This window comes from Vanessa cardui, chromosome 5, assembly GCF_905220365.1.
Source record: "Vanessa cardui chromosome 5, ilVanCard2.1, whole genome shotgun sequence".
NCBI lineage: Eukaryota > Metazoa > Arthropoda > Insecta > Lepidoptera > Nymphalidae > Vanessa > Vanessa cardui.
In genome coordinates this window covers 3,166,031-3,188,385 of record NC_061127.1, presented here as the reverse complement: position 1 = coordinate 3,188,385, position 22,355 = coordinate 3,166,031, and the positions used below count along the sequence as shown (strand labels likewise).

Here is a 22,355-nt window from a genome sequence, read left to right as displayed (position 1 = left end):
GAATAAGCGATGCTTGACAAGCAACATACTTCAGTCTCTGTAAATATGATAAAGGAAATTAGAATTCCCGATTCAGTAAAGTTTGAATTTTATAATTAGTACCCCACAACCCATGACCCGTGTCCATGTCAGTAATTTAGATTGTAATTAAACTTCATGTTTATTTATTTAAGGAAGGTTTATTAACTCGATTAATACGTGCAAATGATTATGATTAAAACGAAACTTATTTAATTTTTGTAATAATTATAATTAAAATATAAATAGAACGCATTAGATAATTAAAGGAACATAGAACCTTTTAATGATGTATATTTAAAAATTCAAAATTTATCTTATAAAATGTTTAAATATAATTAAATATCTTGCTATTTTTTATTACCAAATGAGAAATTTCCTTAAAAATTATCGAAGTTAAATTTATAGGAAAACGTACATTTTATCTCAAATGCCTATACAAGAATTGATTTTTACCGAAATTAATTATGTCGTTGCTGTATATAAACTCATTTTTAATTGTAGATAATGTTACAGTACAATTGGGACAAGAAAGATGGATGCTCTGTTTCTCCAAGTTATTAATAACGTTTTTAAAAATACACATAAGTCTTAAAAAGTTTCTACGCTGATATAATGACTATAATATATCAAAGTACTTCAACTTTTCGTCACATGATAAATGATATAATTTATCAGGGAGTAATATCAGTATTTTTCAGTTTTATTTGTTCTTTTCCTTTGCGTTACTTTTATAAATTTTAGGCCATATCAAGTTGGGATTATTTCGCATTCAGAGTTTCAAACATGTCATTTACTAAAGGACGTTAATGTTTAAGAAAGTTGTGATAAAATCACGAGTACTATCGTCTACACGACCTTTGTCGTTCTTTCAAGGAACAAAATCGAATCGAGAGATAATTATCAGCAAATAAATTTGACATTACTTTACTTCTACGAGCAATTGTATCCAATTTGTTAATACATACATATGTGATCCAAATATTTTTTGTCACATTATATTGAAAGTTAACTGATTGACTGATTTTGATTGAATTCACATTTTATTAGAATCAGACTTTTCTATTTGATGTTTCATTAAATAATTGGTCGAAATTTTTGCATTTCGAAAACCGACGTGTTATATTTATTCTGTTCTTTTACTTCAATTCTTATTAGTATAATTATAACAAATTGCTTTTATTAGATGCACAGATGTATATGTGTAATGTCAGTATCAAGTTCTTAATAATTTATCATTTTATCGAGATGCGTTACACTACACATCAATACAACTTCTAGAAAGCTAGCTGTCTTTAAATCTATTGGATAATTTACATATTACAAGCCTGTACTTGTCATCAAACATCAAAGCATAGTAGAACAGTTTCCAGATTCCTTTGATCTTAGATTTACTTTAATGCGGGTACAGTTTATATATAATTTACTATAAGCGGAAAGGCACCATTTAAGATGCAGATCAGTAATGGTTAAGTTCTCCTGTTATACATTCCTATTTTATTATCATTATTTAATTCTAAAATAGTTTCATGGCAGGATTCCTATGAAAAAACACTTCTTCCCGAATTCACTGACTTTTCTTCCAACCTAAACTTGTTTCTGTGTTTTTGGGGGCTCCGAATAAATAAGGATTTACTTCGCCTTAATATAAATGTTACTTAAAATATACGCATAAAAGTGTAATAACAGTAATACTGTTATTAGTCTTTTATAATAATACTTGTGCTTTCTTTTTAATATTAATATTGATTGTTGACTTTATTATTCAGCTTCTAATATATACATTTTTATTAAGGAGATGCTAGGAATTTTATAAGGATAATAAATAAGAAATTTTACGTGATGTTAACATATTACATAAAAAAAGTTATTGATTTATACTTATTTTACTGTTCAATTAAAAAACGTGTATCGTAAACAAAATCAAAGACAATGATATCAGTTGCGCGTCACTATTGAGACTAATTAATATCTAAATTGTTGACATAGTATATTTTATGTAATACTTCTTTTGACAACGAGCAGTTAATATCAGAATCAGTATTAAGAAACGAAATAAGTCTAACATAAAAACCTCTTAATATTCCAATAATTGTCTTTGAGACCATTGGCACTAATCTTTAAGATAATAGTCGGGAATATAGTAAGATTATAGTACTTACAGAGAATTATGAGATAAATGAACAAAGCAGCAAGTTCTTTGTTGAATATTAGAAAGAAACGTTAGTCCATCGCAATATCGGGATTCACTTGATTTATTCTTACAAAACTACGCAGAGATTCTAAAAGAACTCAATAAAGGATAAGACATAACCTTATATATAACGTTGTGTAATGTTAATTATTAAGACCAAAAGAAGTACATTTTTGAAACACAATAGCTTTGACGACAGCAAATAAAGTAATCAAAATCACTAATACAAAAGCTAAAATAAAATATGAGGATATAATTGGCCATATTTTTTTTTATATCCAATCTAAACTGTTGGCATAATAGATTGATATCTTTATCTCAGCCTCAAGCAAACAATTTTAGTCCAAGATAAATAGGTCAGGTCTAATGTCTCTTATTCAATTCCAAATGGCCGCTATTTCATCTCCTTTGTTATCAGATACGAAGATTATAAGATAAACTTCTAGAATGTACAATTTTATTTACAAAGGATCGTGTGATATTCTTATATTATCTCATAATCTCTGCTAATATTATCAATTCGAAGTTATGATCGGTAGATTATCTTTCACGTATTTATTTCATAGTAAATAGTTTATAAGTTGCGATAAGGTGATACTATCTAATTTTTCTCTCGAAAATTCATAGGAGTGAAGTTTTGGGTAATCATTTTTAATCATTGATATATGTGTGTTGAATTGAAATCTATATCTTTAAGATCAAATATTTTCTTTACTTATAATGCAAAACTATATACATATCATCATATGACGTTGTCCAAATTAGCTATTACAGCATGTTAAAAAAAATCAATCTATGTTATAATATAATACAATCTATGTTATATAGGATATATTCCTAGTAGCAATTATTGTGTGTTCAATCAGGCTACAATAAGATAAATCTTTCTGTCCATTATCACATTGAAAGTACGTAATGTGCAATATGAATGAAACATGTATGTATGTTATTGAGTAACGTTTAAACGTCTTAAAACATTTTTTTATAATTTAAAATACTAAACTTATGTAAGTATATCCAAACTAAACTATAGACCAAATCAATTTTCGAGTAAAATCATTTGTTAGTTTCCTTCAACAGTTTCAAACTCGAACTAAAATTTCAATTCGTGTTTACAAGAGATAAAATTTTAAACTTGCAAGGTAGAAAGTCTGGAAAATAGAATCATGTCTGAAGTCAGCGAGTTTTACATCCTACAGAAGTTAGCTCGGAACTTGCAAGACTAGATGAGGTTTTCTTTTTATATTACTCTAGAGATATCATAGAAAACCTGACGAAACTTTATATTTTATATAATTAGCCATAGTTGGTGTGCTCTGGAATTAAACTAAGGCTATAGATTTTACTTTCAAACTATTCAGAATTTCTGAACGCTTTAAAAATGTTTATCAAGAGAACCGCTATTTGAAGTATCATTTGAATATTGACGTAAGACGGTCTGTAAAATATTAATTGCAGTAAGTTTTTTGTATAAACTGTTTCATGGTGTTGGTATTGTTTAGTCCGTTGATTTGATAATTTTGTTATTTTTTTTAAATAGATAATTTCTCTAGTTCTGTTCCTAAATATTTTTGCAAATTAACGGATATTATGGATCACTTTAATACTTCATTATTTAATTATCTAACAAGTAGTATACATAAGACATATCAGATATTTGTGAAAAAAAAAACAAACTTACCTCTTGACATTATTAGCACGATTACTAATTGTCGATATATCTTCTTTGCAGCTCGCAGTGTATGCCATACAATAACGTTTCTGGACGTTCCACGTTGGGCGGACCCGAGGATAGAAGCGGAGTTGCGTTGTCATTACGCGAAACAACCACTCGATCCCCCACTTCACTCCGTCAAGTGGTACAGGGGCACACACGAGATCTTCAGATACACACCACAAGAAGTGAGTATAATATTTCCTAATTCCTATTATTTCCTATACCTACATATTATAAAATTGGAGTGTCATTTTGTAATATTTATATAACAGCTTTTAGTTTTTATTAAACACGGCACATATACCAAAATATCATTTTATTAATTTTTGTGAGTCTCTCTGTTTGTCAGTTTGTTCCGGCTGCTCTATGGCATTCCATAGGTCGCTGATCGCTGGACCTATTTTGATAGAACTTACATTGGCAGATAGCTGATGTAATAAGGAGTGCACTAAGGCTACAATAACAACTTTCTTTCTTAAATTCAAACGCTCACGAAGTCGACACAGCTAGTAACTAATAAGATTTGTAAAAACAGTTTTAATAAGATTTAGTGAAGTCCAATCAATAAGGATAATATTTTATTTATTTACTATTGTTTGCCCAGTAGTCGAAATGAGAACATAATCATCATTGATTTTGAATGTTATATGTTTAAAATTACTTGCTTTACTTTGCTTGCTGAAAATTATTGACTAATAGCTGAGAAAAAGGCTGAACTGAATTGTTTTGTATTTAATCTTTCATACTTTTTCTAATAAATATATTATCTAGGTTTATTTAAAGGGTATGTGGGTAAATAAAAATAATAACTTGAATTACAGTCAGTATGAATATTTTTTTAATTAATGAGCAAAAGTTCTCTAGTCTCACAAATATAGTACCTAATAGCTAAAGATTTTTTATGCAGCGAACGTTTGCTATACTTTTTGTAGTTTCCTTAAATGAAATGTATTTATTTTATTCGTCATATGCACAGCATATCTGAAACGTTAATAATATTCCATTTTCTTGCGGACGAAATGATCCGAGGCGAGATGGCCCAGCGGTTAGAATGCGTGCATCATAACCGATAATTGCGCGTTCAAATCCAGGCAAACACTGCTGAATATTCATGTGCTTAATTTGTGTTTATAAATCATTTTGTCCTTGGCGGTGAAGGAAAACATCCTGAGGAAACTTGCGTGTGTCAAATATAATATAAATTCTGTCACACGTGTATTCCGCCAACCCGTATTTGAAAAGCGTGGTGGATGATGTTCAAAACTCCGATCCCTCTGAGGAGAACCTCAAAGGGAGAGGACGCCTTAGCCCAGCAGTGGGAAATTTATAGGCTGTTGTTGTTGTTTGTTGAAATAATCCAATACAATAAATATAGGAAGTGTTCTTTGTTGAACACGAACATTCTTTTTCTCTTAACAACAAGAATTACGGACTCGAGTCTAGATTTTAAAAGCGAAGTCCATCGCTAATCCAATTTCCAGGTAACGTTTGCTAGCATCGGTCTAGATACTAAACTCCAGCATCCAAGTTAGGTTCGAAACTGTTTACCTAATTTATTGAACTTGTGGCACGGAATTGTTCAGTTACTGCAATAAGCTATTTCGGGAAATGTTGTTAATCAAACATTGTCAAATCTATAAACGGATTTCAAGGATAGTTTGAGTTGAATGAGTTTATTAAATATTCCTAACTGTTTACTACTTCGTACTTCGTACTTGACCGGACTGGGTAGGCACCACCCACTCATCAGATATTCTTTCGCAAAACAACAATCTATACTAATGTAAAGTAAAAAGTAAAGTAACAGCCTGTAAATTTCCCACTGCTGGGATAAGGCCTCCTCTTCCATTAAGGAGAGGGCTTGAAACATATTCCACCACGCTGTTCCAATGCGGGTTGGTGGATTGCACATGTGGCAGAATTTGAATGAAATTAGTCACATGCAGGTTTCCGCACGATGTTTTCTTTCACCGCCGATCACGAGATGAATCATAATCACAAATTAAGCACATATATATAGTGGTGCTTGCCTGGGTTTGAACCCGCAATCATCGGTTAAGATGCACGCGTTCTAACCACTGGGCCATCTCAGCTCAACTGTACTAATGTAGAAAGTAGAAGTGAATGGACCGAATTTGATGCAATTTGGTATGAAGCAAATATCCAACAAAGGCTACTTTTTGACTGTCACCTGACAACCAATCACCTAATACGATCGAAGCCCTGGGCTACAACTAGTACTAACTATGTTTGTGTCGTGGAGTGAGCCAATGTAAAAACTGGCACAATGGACATAACATCGCGGTTCTCAAGATTGGTGGCGCATTGATAACGAAAGCAATGGAAAAGTATTGTATGGCGCCAATATCTATGGACAGTAGGGGTTGCATACTTATATCGCTCTGCCTACCTATGTAGTGTAAAAAGGTAAAGATTTTGACAAAATTACGCAACTACAGAGTTATTACACCAGATTTCCTTAGACTAATGCAGTGGAAAATTCGTTTCTAAAAAAAAATTCTATACAAATATAAAATTCGTCGTGATGACCCTTTTTCTCCGACTGTCAAAAAATAAATACTTTACTGCAATTAATTAAATAATTTGTTATACAAAATAATTTCAGAATGTGGTGTATTCTATAAGAACTATTAGTTCTGTGTAACTGGATTATAAGCTGAGATTAGGTCGCCTTTTCTTCCGAAATATTAGTTTACATATTAGTATCACAGTAGCGGTATGAACATGTTAATACGTAAAACTGTCGGTCTTGCGACTTAAATATTTCTAGTCGTATTTTATTTGTCTCATACATAAGTAGATTTTAAAATTGGGGTTATTTCAATAGCCATGTCTTTACTCTTGTACAATATATAACCAGAGCATATTATTATGCTCTGCAACTTTTCTCCCTTGAGATTTGAGATGAGAGAGAGAGAGAAAATTGAACAACAATAAATACAAAAAAAAAAATTGTCTTAATATTCATATCTCATTTATCAGACATGTTATATATTTTTGTTTTTATTTTGACACATACAAGTTTCATTAAAATGTTCACCTTTACCGCAATTAACAGTTCCCTGATTTTTGTTTAAGATAAACTTGATATATTCCAGACAAATTTACAGCTTTATTCGGATAGGTGTTGCTGCGCCTCGAATTTCAGTTTCTATATAATTATCAAAATATCAAGTAATATTAGTATCAATAAAACAATCTTATGATACTTTAATAAAAACATTATAATACAATTGTATTACTACAGCATATATTGCATCGTTAAAATTTGACATGAATGTTTTAATGCCACTATACGGAATAACAGCTTACTAAAACGAAATGGAGACAAGAAAAGGAATTACTTTCTGATGAAATAGCTTTTGGGATTCCGTAGTAGTGTTACGCAAGCCTTGATTATGTACAGTAATGGTAACAACGGCTATCCCGTAAGGATATTAAATTTTAAATGTCAACCACTTTGTGTAAAAACTAGTAACCAGTTAAAACTGGATTAGGTTATTTAGCAAACATTGGCGCTGTGCCAGCAAACTGCAAAGGTGATAGGATTATTGGAAACTGAGTTAATCAATATTTTGGAGCCAGTTTTACATCCAACGAATAATGTGAAATAGTATGATACTGAAGGCTTCACAAATAGGTAAAGAGGATTGCTTTTAATCATCAATTTCACACAAACATTACTGAGATACCAAGTTTGTATTTGCAGCTTGAAAAATATTAGAAAGGAAAATATAATGAGGAATGTGTATGTCTATAATCTGTTACGTCGTTTTGAGTTTATCTATTAATGCGGCGAAGTAAAATGGCCAATGTAACTTGGAATAGATTTTCTCGACAGGAGTGACTGTTTTGGACTTTGCCAACAGTGGATTGCAGCATCGAAAGGCGTTTCATGGAACAATACATATATTTTTAGTTAACGTTATGTAACTCAAATATGTTCACTTAGTTTAATCGAAAGATATGTATAGGACGATTTTTTCATATGACTGACTTTATCAATAGTAATTAGATTATCATAAGACATATTGAGAACAGTATCTTCTACCGTGGTTGGTAGTGCTGAAATAGATTATCAATATTGATGGAATTGAATTCAGCGCACCATTCACGTTTGCTTCTGACTCTGATGTCTGATTTCTTATATAAAACTACAAAAATCGGAGAGATCCAGGACTGTGACTTAATTGCTCTACTATTTAAAATTAATGACCAAAAGTTTATACCAAAATGCCCAAATTTTTCACAAATATAATATTAAGTAACAATATCATGGTTCTTTAATTTTTTTAAATATTATTGAAATTTGGAGAGGAATAGACAATGTTATGATTTATTTTTTCGAATACCAAATCATTCAAGTGACATAAATAGAGAAAATAGTGTTTATTAACTTTTACAAGTGCAGCCGTTATAATCTATTATTATAATCACCATAATGATAAATACTAACCGTTTTCTGTTAATTTCAACAGCTCAGTTGATTAATCTTCTGTGTGTCATTTCAATTATACGTGGCTTTGACAGAATGATTTGCACTCAGCTAGCGCTGGTGCAGAACATACAAAAAGAAACAAACCTCAAATAATACTCTGAAAAAAATATTTTTGAAATCAAATCCCGTATCCTATGGAGATGATATTTTATCAAACTTGATGAGGATCATATAGGAAGTATATCTTATATATAATTCAACATGGTGACATAAATGATAAAGGTTAGAAAACTGAAAAAAAAAATATGTGTGTTACTTCTATAATAATTATATTTGGGATTCTATGTAGTTTTGTTTTCGGTATTTTATTTACGTTTATGATGTGTAGTTGATAGAGTTGGGAGAGCGGATTTGTAATTTCTATTTCAAGGGAAACAAACATCCAGAATTGAGTTCAACATTGTATCGTGTTCGTCTAAAATAATCTGAAATACGGTAGCAATTAAAAACTCTTTGTTGATGTTCTCATATTAATTGATATTTTTCTATTCGATTTTAGAAAAATGATATTCGTTAAAGTAAATTGATTTAAAAAACGATTTTGAATTGAAATCTGTTGTCTATATATCAGTCATTTATAAACGATTTTAATTTGAGACATTCCTGGATATTTGATTTTAGGCAAATCCATTCTATTTGGTCTTATAAGCAACCAGGATTTTGTATTAAGATAGTACGGGCATAGCTCATATGGATCATCGATATAAAGTTTTTTTTGTCTGACATTAGAAAATATTTCAAGGCTTCAATACATTAGGGTATTTGTTTAAACAGGTAGAAAGTTATTATTTTAGTTTTAACCGATTCAATAAACGCATAGCAGCACTGGGCATGGAAGTCGTAGTAATTAAATAATTACTAGGAGACAGATTAGTAGAGCTTGATCATTCGTCAAAGTACATTGAACATTTTAATATTTTTATATATTTATAATTTCCTTAAATGATAAGTATTGTCAATACAATTTGATTTACATTTTGATAAGAGCTGCGATGGTCCATTGGTTAGAACACGTGCATCTTAACCGATGATTGCGGGTTCAAACCCAGGCAAGCACCACTATATATATGTGCTTAATTTGTCGGAATTCATCTCGTGCTCGGCGGTGAAGGAAAACATCGTGAGGAAACCTGCATGTGTCTAATTTCATCGAAATTCTGCCACATATGCATTCCACCAACCCGCATTGGAACAGCTTGGTGGAACAACTCTCCTTAATGAAAGAGGAGGCCTTACCCAGCAGTGGTAAATTTACAGGCTGTTACTTTACTTTACTTTACATTTTGATCGGATTTAATTGAGATAAATACATATATCACCGAGTGTAATCATATTTGACATTACATCTGCATGAAATAAAAGAAGTGGATACAAAACGAAGTATTAATAAAACATACGTCATTTCCCTGAAATTGTATTTGCTTTTCTCACTTCGCTATGTTGTCCCGCGTGTTCTATTTCCTTTTTGTTTTACAATGTTATCTCTGCCATACCACCATCTTTTTCGCCTATAATGCAATTTAATATATTCATTTGAAGGGAGTTCTTTTACAGTTAGTAGCGTGAACTGGAAAAAATTGTCACGTAAGGATGCCCCTAGGCGGCCTTACCCTCTCTTTCCTTTATCTCTGTCTCTTTCTACTTTATACGCTTTTATCTTTACATAAAGTAAAATTGTTACTGATCGAATTCTTTACATTAAACATATTTGCGGATAGAATATTACTGGCGTTATTTATCAATGCAATAGATCTTGGATGATAGAATATTACTAGGGTGAGGGTCAATGCAATAGATCACATAAATATTATTTTTAGAATTGTTATCTGTTTCTCTTTTTAACTCTTTGTTTGTTCGGAGATTAAAGGTAATCTCGGAATAGGCTTCATCGAATGCACTTTTTATTGATGTACTGTAGTAATACTGGATAACACATAGCTTTTGTTTTATTAAAATGAGAATAAAAACTTTTTAAAGAGTTCCAGTGGTGTAACATTATCCCTTCGAATTTGAAAATAAATGTACTATAAATATAAATAGGTACGGCGTCGATGATTTTTTGTTTACACGCCGGTTTCTTCATATTCCAAAAAGCTTTTAGTTCAGTTTTCAGTTCACACAGCCTGCTTTATATTATGAGTTGCGGGCACGAGCTAGTATAATATAATATTACTTTTGCATCCCTTTAATTCTCATAGGATTTTAATTAAAGAAATATTTCTTTTCATTTAATTATTCTGAAGCGTTGTTAATTTATTTCATCGTGTCTTATTCCGTACCTACATCTTCAAAGTAAAAAGTTCACCTCTCATTTTTGTACCCATAAAGTAACACTGCTTTACTAAAGATTCAATACAGCAATACACAATATTGTTATTTGTTTTTAAAATATCTTGAAAAATATAAAAGTGATTCATACTTTGCCCATACCAAATATCTGCTGATATTTTCCGACGATTTTAAAGCGGTCTTGAATTATGTAGCAGAGTATATCCGGGCGAGTAAATCCGCGGCTGTAAGTTATTTTTCAATAATCGTCTATTTTCCTCGTTTTAGGAAGATATCGGACAGCATCCAGAATTTAATTTCCGTTTATGACGTAACAGAGACAGGTTAGATACTTAGGTAACTTGGAAAATAAAGTTTTCTAAAAACATAATGTAACGTCGAGAAATTTTGAAAGTGTTATTTTTACTCTATATATCTGTTAGATATTGTGTAGGTATTTCTAGGTTAAATAACTTCACTTGAAAATTTACTTTTTAAAAAATCTGATATTATTTCTTTTCATTTATTGTACTCAGAGCGGCAGTTTAATGTACTGTGTAAAGAGTTAAGGCTGTATATTTGTCGCATTTTCGAATTATCAATATATATTTAATGCATGCCACAAGTTTACAATAGATTTTTTACTGTAACTGTAATCGAAATGAACAAAAAATAAATAAAAGTTGAAAAAATATTACTATTTAATTTAGTAACTTCGGTTTCGACGAGGGTGAATCAGTGTAGCTGGTTTCCAGTTACGCATCTTATTCCCAAAGGTAGACGGCAAATGGGCATGTATGGAATTATTGTTATTTCTTAGAGTGCTAATGTCAAAACTACCCCGGTTTTAGTCACTGACTATCACCATGGCTGTTATGCCTGCCTGCTTAACTATAGTATATGTCGCAAACGTTTCATAGGAACGCCATTGGAAGCCACGCTAGCGTGGGCGCTCGATGAAGTCAATGATTCACCGGCTGAGCACCCGATACTTCTTGAGGAGCAGCCGGCCAGTGCGGGCGAATATTGAAACTTAAAAACTATTTTAATTTAATAAACGAGTTCATTAATTCACTGTTTGGTAGCTCCAACATTACCCATCGACGCCCACTGCTTGAAACTTAGCAATTATGGACCACGCTAATCAAACTAAGATTCACCCTACGTCATATAAATATAAGTAGATTAGTGAAAATAATCGTCTCATGAGATTACAATCAAACCTAATAAAAATGTAAATCAAGATCCAGTCGTGAGCAGTAAAATGGCAAAAAAACAGACTCATCAAGTAATGATTTACTGTATAACTTGCCCTACTATGTCATCCAATTATTTATTTCAATAAAATATACTGGAAAGCCTCCATCAAAACATCGTCTTATTTGATTGGTGTTCAACTTGTCAATAAAGAGGTATAAATATAAAATTATTGACCAATATCTGTATGTAATAAATATCGTTTAAGATGTATGTAATTTCAAATGTTTGCTTTGTCGATTATGAAATTTGAATTAGGAATTCTGTCGTATTTGAAATTGGAAGGTTCTCCGAATCCTTTCAATAAGGAATTCTTATTAGGGTTGTCCCTTCGCGAATTTCTCGGGAACCATTCAACCAATCGGTATTCTTGCATTCATTTGGTTTTGTACTTGAAAAGGGATATTTGAGCTTTTATGGAATCAGCCTTTTATTACCTTCTACTACCAAAATTACCTTCTTTTATACTAAAATTTCAATCATTTTTCTGATTGTATATGTTTTTTTAAGGTACGTTAAAGTCGCCTTAAGAATATTGTATTTGTGTAAAGTTTTTTTTCAATTTATAAATTTAAAGTATCAAATTGTCTTACATCAAAAATATAAATGTATTCTAAAATTACCTGAGTATTATATTATGTCTATCCAGACTTACACGAAATTTTCCATTCCATTTATATTATATTATATCATATTACCATTTATATCATATTTCAAAAATGGAATGGATTCCATTTTTGAAATATTTATGACTATTTCGGGATACTAACCAGGAGCTCGATGTTTCGACATTATCTACGAATGTCTTATTCTCGAGACTTTTATTTATGACTATGTATAAAATACTGTTGAAATCGGAAATTACTGTATCAAAAATAAAGTTAGTTACGTTCAAACAACCTACATGAAAAAAAAACTGAAATGTTTACAACAAACCATAATCACGATCACAGTGAAACGCTCGCCATATACAAAGATTTTCATCCCAAAATAATGTGATTACGATAACACGGTATAAAGCCGCATGGATTTAAATTCTAAAAAATGATAATATTCAAAACGCTCGCGTTAAGCCCTTTATTATAATAATCGCAAGCGAAATTCCGACATAATCAAATTCTACTTTTGCTGTTATCACCGCTTACCCCGTATTAACAAAATTTCAGCGTTTTCAACTCATTTTCGTTTTTCCAGCAGCGTTTTGACAATTCAAGTGTTATCATTTAACACGTATACTTTTTGCAACCTACAATTTTAATCTCGGTTAACTGCAAACGAAGTTTGAACAAATAAACAAGATTTTAGATTAACTTTGTAAAAAAAGATCGCCTTTTAAAACATTTAATAACAAATAATTATTATAACTTACGGTGTACTACGAGTTATTAAAACGTCATAATTAAATGTTGTGGGCTGAGATTCAGAATAGAGGTTTTATAGAGAAATATTTTTATAGTGTTATGTCAATGAAAACAACCTATCCAAAAGTATCAGAATTGCTAGGTAATCATAATTGTTAAAACTCTGGATTTCTACATAGATATCCAGATTGTTGGATAGTAATCGATAATATGCTATAAATATATTTTTTAAAAATAAAATTATGTATTTTGGGAGTTTTTTTTTTATATTTATAATAATATTTGAAATTCACAAAGAGATATAGACACAATACACCATATATAAAAAAAGCACAGTAAAATAATATATATGTATAATATTTATAAATAGAAAAAATGTATACAATATATCACAGTCATTTAAGAGAATGTCTCTCATAGTAACATAGTGCCCAATTTATGTATATAACCCAATAACGTAATATAACGCTTGGATATTCTCATACTTTACCCCCCGGGAACCGGGTTAATATAATAGCGTAGGGTTCACCTTTGGGGGTAAATTAGTTCATGCAATGGCCAATTTTATTCGGCCAAAATCGAATTATTAGGAAAGACTTTGTTTCAAAAGTAAAAACATATGTTCGTAACGGGACGAATAGCATATTACAAAAATACTAAAAAATAATCTGAGAATTTACTGTAAAAATGATTTATAGAAAAGCAATAATATCGTTATCAAAATAAATGAAACTATAAAATAATATTATACTAGTTAACAACTTCGAATTTAAAAAATACTTTCATCATGGTTTAAAACACAGGACTATACAAAAATTTAACCAAAACTATGTAGTATTATCATAAATGTTGAAAACTCATGCTTTATCTACGAGTATATGGGCATGGTTTACGTTCAAAAACTAAACAAATTAAAGTCAAATTTTAAAGGATTAATTATTTTATAAATTAATAAAAAATTAAATTTATTTAAGGCAGTAATTATTGTATAGAAGTATAATTCTATTCATTTCAAATTTAACCTATAGATTTATATTGCTGCTGATATTTCAAGGCAACAACTCACTACTATTTAGGTATTTAACGAATGTAATAAACTAAGATGCGATTGGAAATTATACAAAACTTGCTTGCTGGGAGATATCGCAATTCGACTCGGAAATTTATTAATAAAGATAACTATGTTCTATTAATATAATTTATACTTTATAACATTCAGGAGTAGGTAATATAGATTTATACCAGTATGTTTTTTTGTATTATGAAATGGTGTGAAAATTTTACCTCTTTAAAGTCAACATCTTCCTGCCCTTATCCCAATTTTATTTGGGGTCGGCGCAGCATGTCTTCTCCTTCCATACTTCGCTGTCAGACGTCATCTCACAAGTAACATTCTTTCTAACCATATCATCTTTCGCACAATTCATCTATCGTTTCCTTGGTCGTTCTCTACCTCTATATCTATTCACATCCATGCTCAAGGCCTTCCTCACAATATGTTCCTCATTTCTCCGCATTACATGCCCATACCATGATAGCCGCCTTCCTTCCTTCTTTAGAGTACAATAATATAATTAGGTAAATAGGCAGATAAAAATAATAAAATAATATAGATATCAGATATTAATAGATTTTTATTTTTTGATTTCTTTGGTTGGTATAAAATAACCTACATATACATAGAAGCAATTCTTAGTGGGTAAATACCTCTTAGGTGAGGTGAGGTGATTTTACACCTCTTTTCCGGTGACGTCGAAGAGGCAACTTTGACCAGTTTCAAATACAGAAATGTATATATATGTATAATATGGATATTTAAATTGTGTAAATAGTTTTATTTTTTCATATACCTAATTTATACATTGTATTTAAATATAATTGATAGACTATTTTCAGTTTGAATAATATAAATTCGACATAGAATTTCACGACGTAAATAAGTTTCAGTTATTTTTAAAAATGTTGTATTTCTCACTAAAGTTGCGACACCTCAAACAATACCGACTTAATATCTGGAGCGTGATACTGTTTGCGAGACTTTATTTTGTTTTTGAAACAATAACGAATCATAAGAATACCAAAGTTGGAAATGCGTTAGTATATATAATTCAATAATGAAAAATAACTATTTTTTATAAAATGATAAGTGTCACATCGCCGTATTTTCGCTTCCATCTGTCGACACTAGGCAAACTCTGGGAAGATGTTATATATTTTATGCTTGTCGTTATACTGGCTCATTCAAGTATCAAGACTGCGATTTGAGGTGGATCTCCCAATCAAAACATGCCAATTTTTTTATATAGTATAGGTGGAAAGCTAGCTGGAGGCTCAACTGATGGAAAGTGACTACCACCGCCCATGGACATCTGCAACACGTGCGATGCCGGCCTTTTAAGGAAGGATACGCTCTTTTCTTGAAAATTCCTAAGTTGTGTCGGTTCGGAAAAACCGCCGGCGAAAGCTAATTCCACAGAGTGTTTGTGTGAGGCAGAAAATGTCTTTTAAAATCGCACGGTTGTGGATTTTCGGAGAAGATGGTGCGGGTGAAACAAATTTGTGACTATATTCGCCGATGTTTTAGACGTTCCCACTTCTGAATCTGATAATAATATTCGTGTTTATTTCATTAGCAATGTCAAACAAACTTGGTTTATCTTGACGAAGCGACCGACGCTATTACGCAATTTCTTTGAAGTCCATTCAAAGGTTGTATCAGAATTATTAACGCAAACATCTTTTTAGAAGTCCATTTGGTACGAGCTATTAATTAGACGGCTTGAAGTAATTATAAAACCCTTAAGTAACGCTTTTAAGTTGAAATGAGTTTTCTGATAAGTTTTCTGTGAAATTTGTAAATAATATTATAATAATTGTTGTTATGTTTCTTTTTTACCTTTTACAAGATTATGCTTCTTGGTTTAATTAATTCTGACTCAATACCTGTTTTACCTTTATAACAGACGAATTGGTTCAGTGATCAAAACACTCCAATCTTAAGCAGAAGATTGCAGATTGAAACCCAGGTGAACGCTATTGAATTTTCGTATACTTTAATTATTTTATAATTCATCCTCTGCCTGGATTTAAAGGAAGTATTAACTGCAAGTATTAGTCTTCAGCCTAGTAAATACTTTGATAGGCTGATATTTCACCCTTCCTCAAACAACAAGCCACCGTGATAACACACACGTGATCTATTACGTCATTGATAGTTCACTTGGCTTGAAATGATTTGCTTTCCACACGGTGTCAATATAATAAATGTTTTTCAATGTGTCATATAAGCATAACCATTCTTCAAGGAAAGAATGGTGGTTACTTCAAGAGTTGCAATGGATTTAGAATATATACGTTCTGACTTAAATAGTGAGTAAGTGTCACAGTGTAATTAGAGGTATAAGCATACGGTGTAAAGTTTCATACGGTGCCAAAATCGATGTGCAGTGGTGACCACTAACCATCAGGTGGCACAATAGATACACTTTGTACACATGGTAATCTGCATACCAACGTCATTTTCGCTATTGTACTCTATATATTCCTGTCCCGTCAATGGTAGTGACGTAACTCGTACACCGAAACGTTTTCCTACATACCGACCATGTTCCGTGACACATCGGAGACTTTTTACCTGTTACTTTCCTTAAATTTCCAAGTTAATTTCCTTCTCTGGATAAACCTTTTTGTGCCCGACTGTACACTCATTCTTCATACCAAATGACTTTGTTTTATTCTGTAAAATTACTTTATAGTATATTTATATTGTGATTTGTCATACATTGCTATGAGTTGATTCTTATATTTTGATAATATATTTTTTAGTAAATATATTTATATCAGTAAATCATTCAACATATCGATTTTAGAAAGTGTGATTATTTACTTATTTTATGGCAATATTTTTTGATGCTTTCTTGAATTTTCCGTTAACAGTAACCAAAATAAATCTAAGTTACAACTTTCTATACGGTGTGATTGCCACCTAATTTCCGCCAACATTTCCGGACCAACCAAGTAACATAACATTGGATCAGTATTTTTACCTTAATATACATTTACTCAACACATATTAAAAAAAATCTTCAACTTGATTACATGGAAATTTTGTTCGAAGCGAAGTTTATACTAAAAGTTTAATAAGATCGTATATCTGCGTATTAATAAAAAATAGGGCTTCATTTTAGCTTTATCTGTGTGAGTGGACACCACAAGCGAAAATGATTATATAATTATTGAGGGTGTGCACACATTTGTGACGACCACGAAGGTTTTCATGGGTTCGCCACTCCGAGGTCCCGGGTTCGATTCCCGGCCGAGTCGATGTAGAAAATTCATTAGTTTTCTACTTTGTCTCGGATCTGGGTGTTTGTGGTACCGTCGTTACTTCTGATTTTCCATAACACAAGTGATTTAACTACTTACATTGGGATCAGAGTAATGTATGTGATGTTGTCCCATATTTATATATTTATTTATTTATTTATTTATTTATTTATTTGTGCACTATGTGTGCAGTTGACTAGTCCTCGAGATAGAATAAAAGCTTCTTATGGAGAAGCCTGTAAGTAATCGGTAAGTCCACCATATCCATATTTACTATAATACAGATATACTTTTCCAATCTTAGTTTTCTGTATTATGAAGCAATAAATATTTATTAGTCTACTAGCCCTGCCCGCGACAATGTACGCGTTTAAATTTAACAAAAAAATATATTATTGTTACCTAAGTTACTCTTTATTATACTAGTCATCTGCCAGTGAAAGTCCCATCAAAATCGGACTAGACGTTCGAAAGATTAGCCGGAACAAACAGACAGACAAAAATTATAAAAAATGTGTTTTTGTGTTTTTGGTATATGTATTGAGTAAAAAAAGAGTTATTTTAATAATAAAAACAGACACTCTTAATTTTATTATATGTATAGATCTATAATAATTGTGAAGAAGTTTATAAGAGCGAAATCAAGAGAAATACTTATAAATTTATTTATTTTTTCATAAAGAAAAACATCATTCATTCATTCTCCTGCCCTTATCCCAATTTTATTTGATGTCGGCACAGCATGTCTTCTCCTTCCATACTTCTCTGTCAGACGTCATCTCACAAGTAACATTCTTTCTAGCCATATCGTCTTTCACACAATCCATCCATCGTTTCTTTGGTCGTCCTCTACCTCTATATCCATCCACATCCATGCTCAAGGCCTTCCTCACAATGTGTTCCTCATTCCTCCGCATTACATGCCCATACCATGATAGCCGCCTTCCACATAACTTCACGGCTATCGGTGTCACTTTCAAACTTCCTCTTATGTACTCATTCCTTACTCTATCCATTCGCGTAACACCACACATTCCTCTCAGCATTCTCATCTCCGCAACATGCAATTGTCTTTCAGTCATCTCTTTTGTAGCCCAACACTCTGATCCATACAGGACAGCAGGTCTGATCATGGTCTTATAGATCTTCCCCTTAAGTTTAAGGGGAATACGGGGGTCACAAATTGTTCCCGTAACCTGCCGCCATTTCATCCATCCTGTGTTAATCCTGTGCTTCACCGTTCGATCTATTTCGCCATCGCCTTGAATGAGCGAACCGAGATACCGGAAGTCGGAGCAGACTGGAAGAGCTGCGCCATCAAGCGCTATGGCTTCAGGACCGGAGAGACCGCCGAAATCGCAGAACATGTATTCAGTCTTCGTTCTACTGATCGATACTTCGATCGGACGTAGGTACAAGATCCCTTGTACATAGCACGAATTAACTCCACATACTTCCCAGGCAAACCTTTCTCTTTCAATGCCCACCATAACACTTCACGAGGCACCCTATCATAGGCTTTCTCGAGATCAATGAACACCATGTGCAGGTTCTTGTGAGCACGTCTGTACTTCTCGCACAATTGGCGGAGTGCAAAGATAGCGTCCATTGTCCCTCGACCTGGCATAAACCCAAACTGATTTTCGGTAATTTCACTCTCTTCTCGCAATCTTCTCTCTATTACCTTCTCCCATACTTTCATAGTATGTGATATGAGCTTAATCCCTCTATAGTTGTTGCAATCCTGTACATCTCCTTTATTTTTGAAGATGGGCACTAGTGAACTACTGCACCATTCTTGTGGGATGGTTTCTTCATGCAACAACTTATTGAAGAATAAAGTCAACCACATACATCCTTCACTCTTTAATATCTTCCATACTTCAACTGGTATATCATCTGGACCCAAAGCCTTCCCATTTTTCATGCTTTTGACTGCGGTCATTACCTCATCCATGCTAATTTCTCTTACTAATCCCTTATTTACTTGCGCCTCTCGTAGAACACCATTCCAGTCATTTTCTTCATTCATAAGCTTTTCAAAATAGACCTTCCATCTTTCTTTTATTTCCTCATCTTTACATAAAACTTTACCAGCCTCATCTTTCATGCATTTGATATATGTTATATCTCTCGATCGTCTTTCTCTCTCTTTCGTAATTCGGTAGAGATCCTTCTGGCCTCTGGGGCTATCCAGTGAGTTGTATAACCTCTCCTGTGCCTTCGCTCTGGCAACCGCTACCACCTTCTTTGCTCTCCTCTTAAATTCCCTATAAACTTTCTTTTTTTCATCTTTCAAACTTGCATTCACATTTTTTACAACCTGCCATTCTTTAAATGCCACTTTCTTCTCTTTCAATACATTTTGCACTTCGTCATTCCACCACCAGGTATCCCTATCTATTAAACCCTTTCCTTTCGACTCTCCAAACACATCTTTTGCGACCTTCCTTATATACCTAGCCATCTCAATCCAACATTCATTCGCCAATGTCTCTTTCATATCACTCATTTCTATCATTTTCTCCAATATTTGGTTCCTAAATCTAATAGCACATTCATCATTCTCTAGCATACGCCATCTTGTCTTAGGAGGGGGCCGTGTTCGCCTGTTTTTGGGCGAGACACTTAATTTAAAATCCATTAGGATTAGTCTGTGTTGGGTGACTAAAGCTTCGCCTGGCAGCACTTTACAGTTTTTGACACAGCATAGACTCCTTCGCCTCACTAGGAAATAGTCTATCTGTGTCGCGTGGTGGCCACTCTTGTAAGTTATTAGGTGTTCCTCTTTTTTCTTAAACCACGTGTTTGTTATAGCCAGGTCGAAGGCACAGGCAGCTTGTAAAAGTGCCTCGCCGTCAGCGTTTCGGTTTCCAAATCCCAACCCACCATGCACTCTCTCATATCCATCACTCTCTTTTCCTACATGGCCATTAAAGTCACCACCCACATAGACTTCCTCGCTATCCTGTAAATCCATCAGCAGACAATCAAAATCCTCCCAAAACTTTTCTTTCACGCTTTCCTCACAGCCTGACTGTGGCGCATATACACTTATTAAATTCAGTGTCACGCCGTCCACAATTAATTTAATCGCTATCAGTCTATCATTCATTCTTTTTACATCAACCACACATTCTTTCAACCTACTATCTAAAACTATACCCACACCATTTCTCTTGCCACCACTTCCACAATAGAATAACTTATATCCTTCTCCTATTTCCCTAGCCCTTGCACCCTTCCACTTTGTCTCTTGCAGGCACGCTGCATTTATCCTTCGCCTTTTCAAAACATCTGCTAGCTCCCTTCCTCTTTATCGTTCCTACATTCCAACTCGCACACCTCAATTTTACCTCTCTCACACTTCGAGCTCGCTTCTTACGTCGCACCCGCCCGTTTTGGTGCGACAACCCTTGTCCATTTCCCACAGGGGCCGGGTGCTGCTCCTGCGCGTCGCCTGTGGGGTACGCCCTAGCCCTATCATTCTTATGGTTTTTATTGTCCATGCTGTAAATGTTACGGCTTATATTTTTAAAGTCGGCCGCCTGCCTGACACTAAACCTCCTTGGGAATGCTATCGTGGTTGTTTACCCGCCACCGTGCGGGTGGCCCAAAGTGCAGATGATATGCACTGGGCCCTAATATAAACCCTTAGTCGCCTCTTACGACACCCACGGGTAGAGTTAGGGAGGTCCTATTCTAATCCGGGACCACACGGGTAAAAAAAAAATAAAAAAAAAACATAACATACAAATATTTTAATTAATAATTTCAGGCACGAATAGTTTCATTGTAATTCATAACAAAGTGTACAGAACCTGCTGCTTCGGGCACTTTATTAAAAACGTATAGCTATTGCACATTGAATTTTAGCCGTTGCATAAAATTTATAGCCTGTAAATTAGTTTAAAGCTTAAAACTTATGACGGCGAGATTATTAATAAAAATTGCCTTGACACGCTCTTTAGTCTTTAATTGGTGACAAATTGTGTCTTATTTTGTAATAAAGTAGTTCCATATTTAAATATAAACGAAAAAATATTTTTAGTTACATTACGATACTAGAATTCATCCTAGGTGATCTTTGAGCCACGATAGCACTGTGGCTATAACGCGTGCATCTTAATCGATGATTGTGGGTTTAAACCCAGGCCCAACCACCGAATATTTCATCAGGTGAAGAAAAACATCGTGAGGAAACCTGCATGTGCCTAATTTTATCGAACTTCAGCCACATGTGTATTCCACCAACTTACATTGTAACAGCGTGGCAATATATGTTCCAAACCTTCTCAAAGGGAGAGGAGTCTTTAGGCCAGCAGTAGGAAATTTACAGACTGTTAATGTAGTGTGTATCTTGATGTGTACCATCCATTAATAGATATGCTGCTATGTAATGTTGGGTCAGCCATTATAATAAATACAATGAAAATAATGTTTTAGATCTATTATATGTTTGGTACAACGATGGGTTCTTTATTTTATTAATGCTATAACTCTCTAAGTGGTTAACCAATAACCCCAAGTGATTGATATGTATATCAGTGGTGCAAAAAAAGCAATCAGCATCATTATGCTTGTCACTATTCGATTTATTTCACAGCCGGGCTGCCTGACACTAACCCGCTTGGGATTTAGACTATTTCCATGCCACACGGACCGTTAATTCGAACGTGGTCAATTGATTGAGGA

The 22,355-nt window shown here is 33.0% G+C and overlaps 1 protein-coding gene across 1 annotated transcript in view; it reads left to right on the top strand.

The window, feature by feature from the left end:
• The window catches only part of LOC124530097, a 136,344-nt gene that overhangs the window by 66,056 nt on the left and 47,933 nt on the right, over positions 1 to 22,355 (top strand). The window contains exon 2 of the mRNA XM_047104095.1: positions 3,945 to 4,114. Coding sequence (XP_046960051.1) covers positions 3,945 to 4,114 — 170 coding nt within the window. The remainder of the gene's footprint in view (positions 1 to 3,944; positions 4,115 to 22,355) is intronic.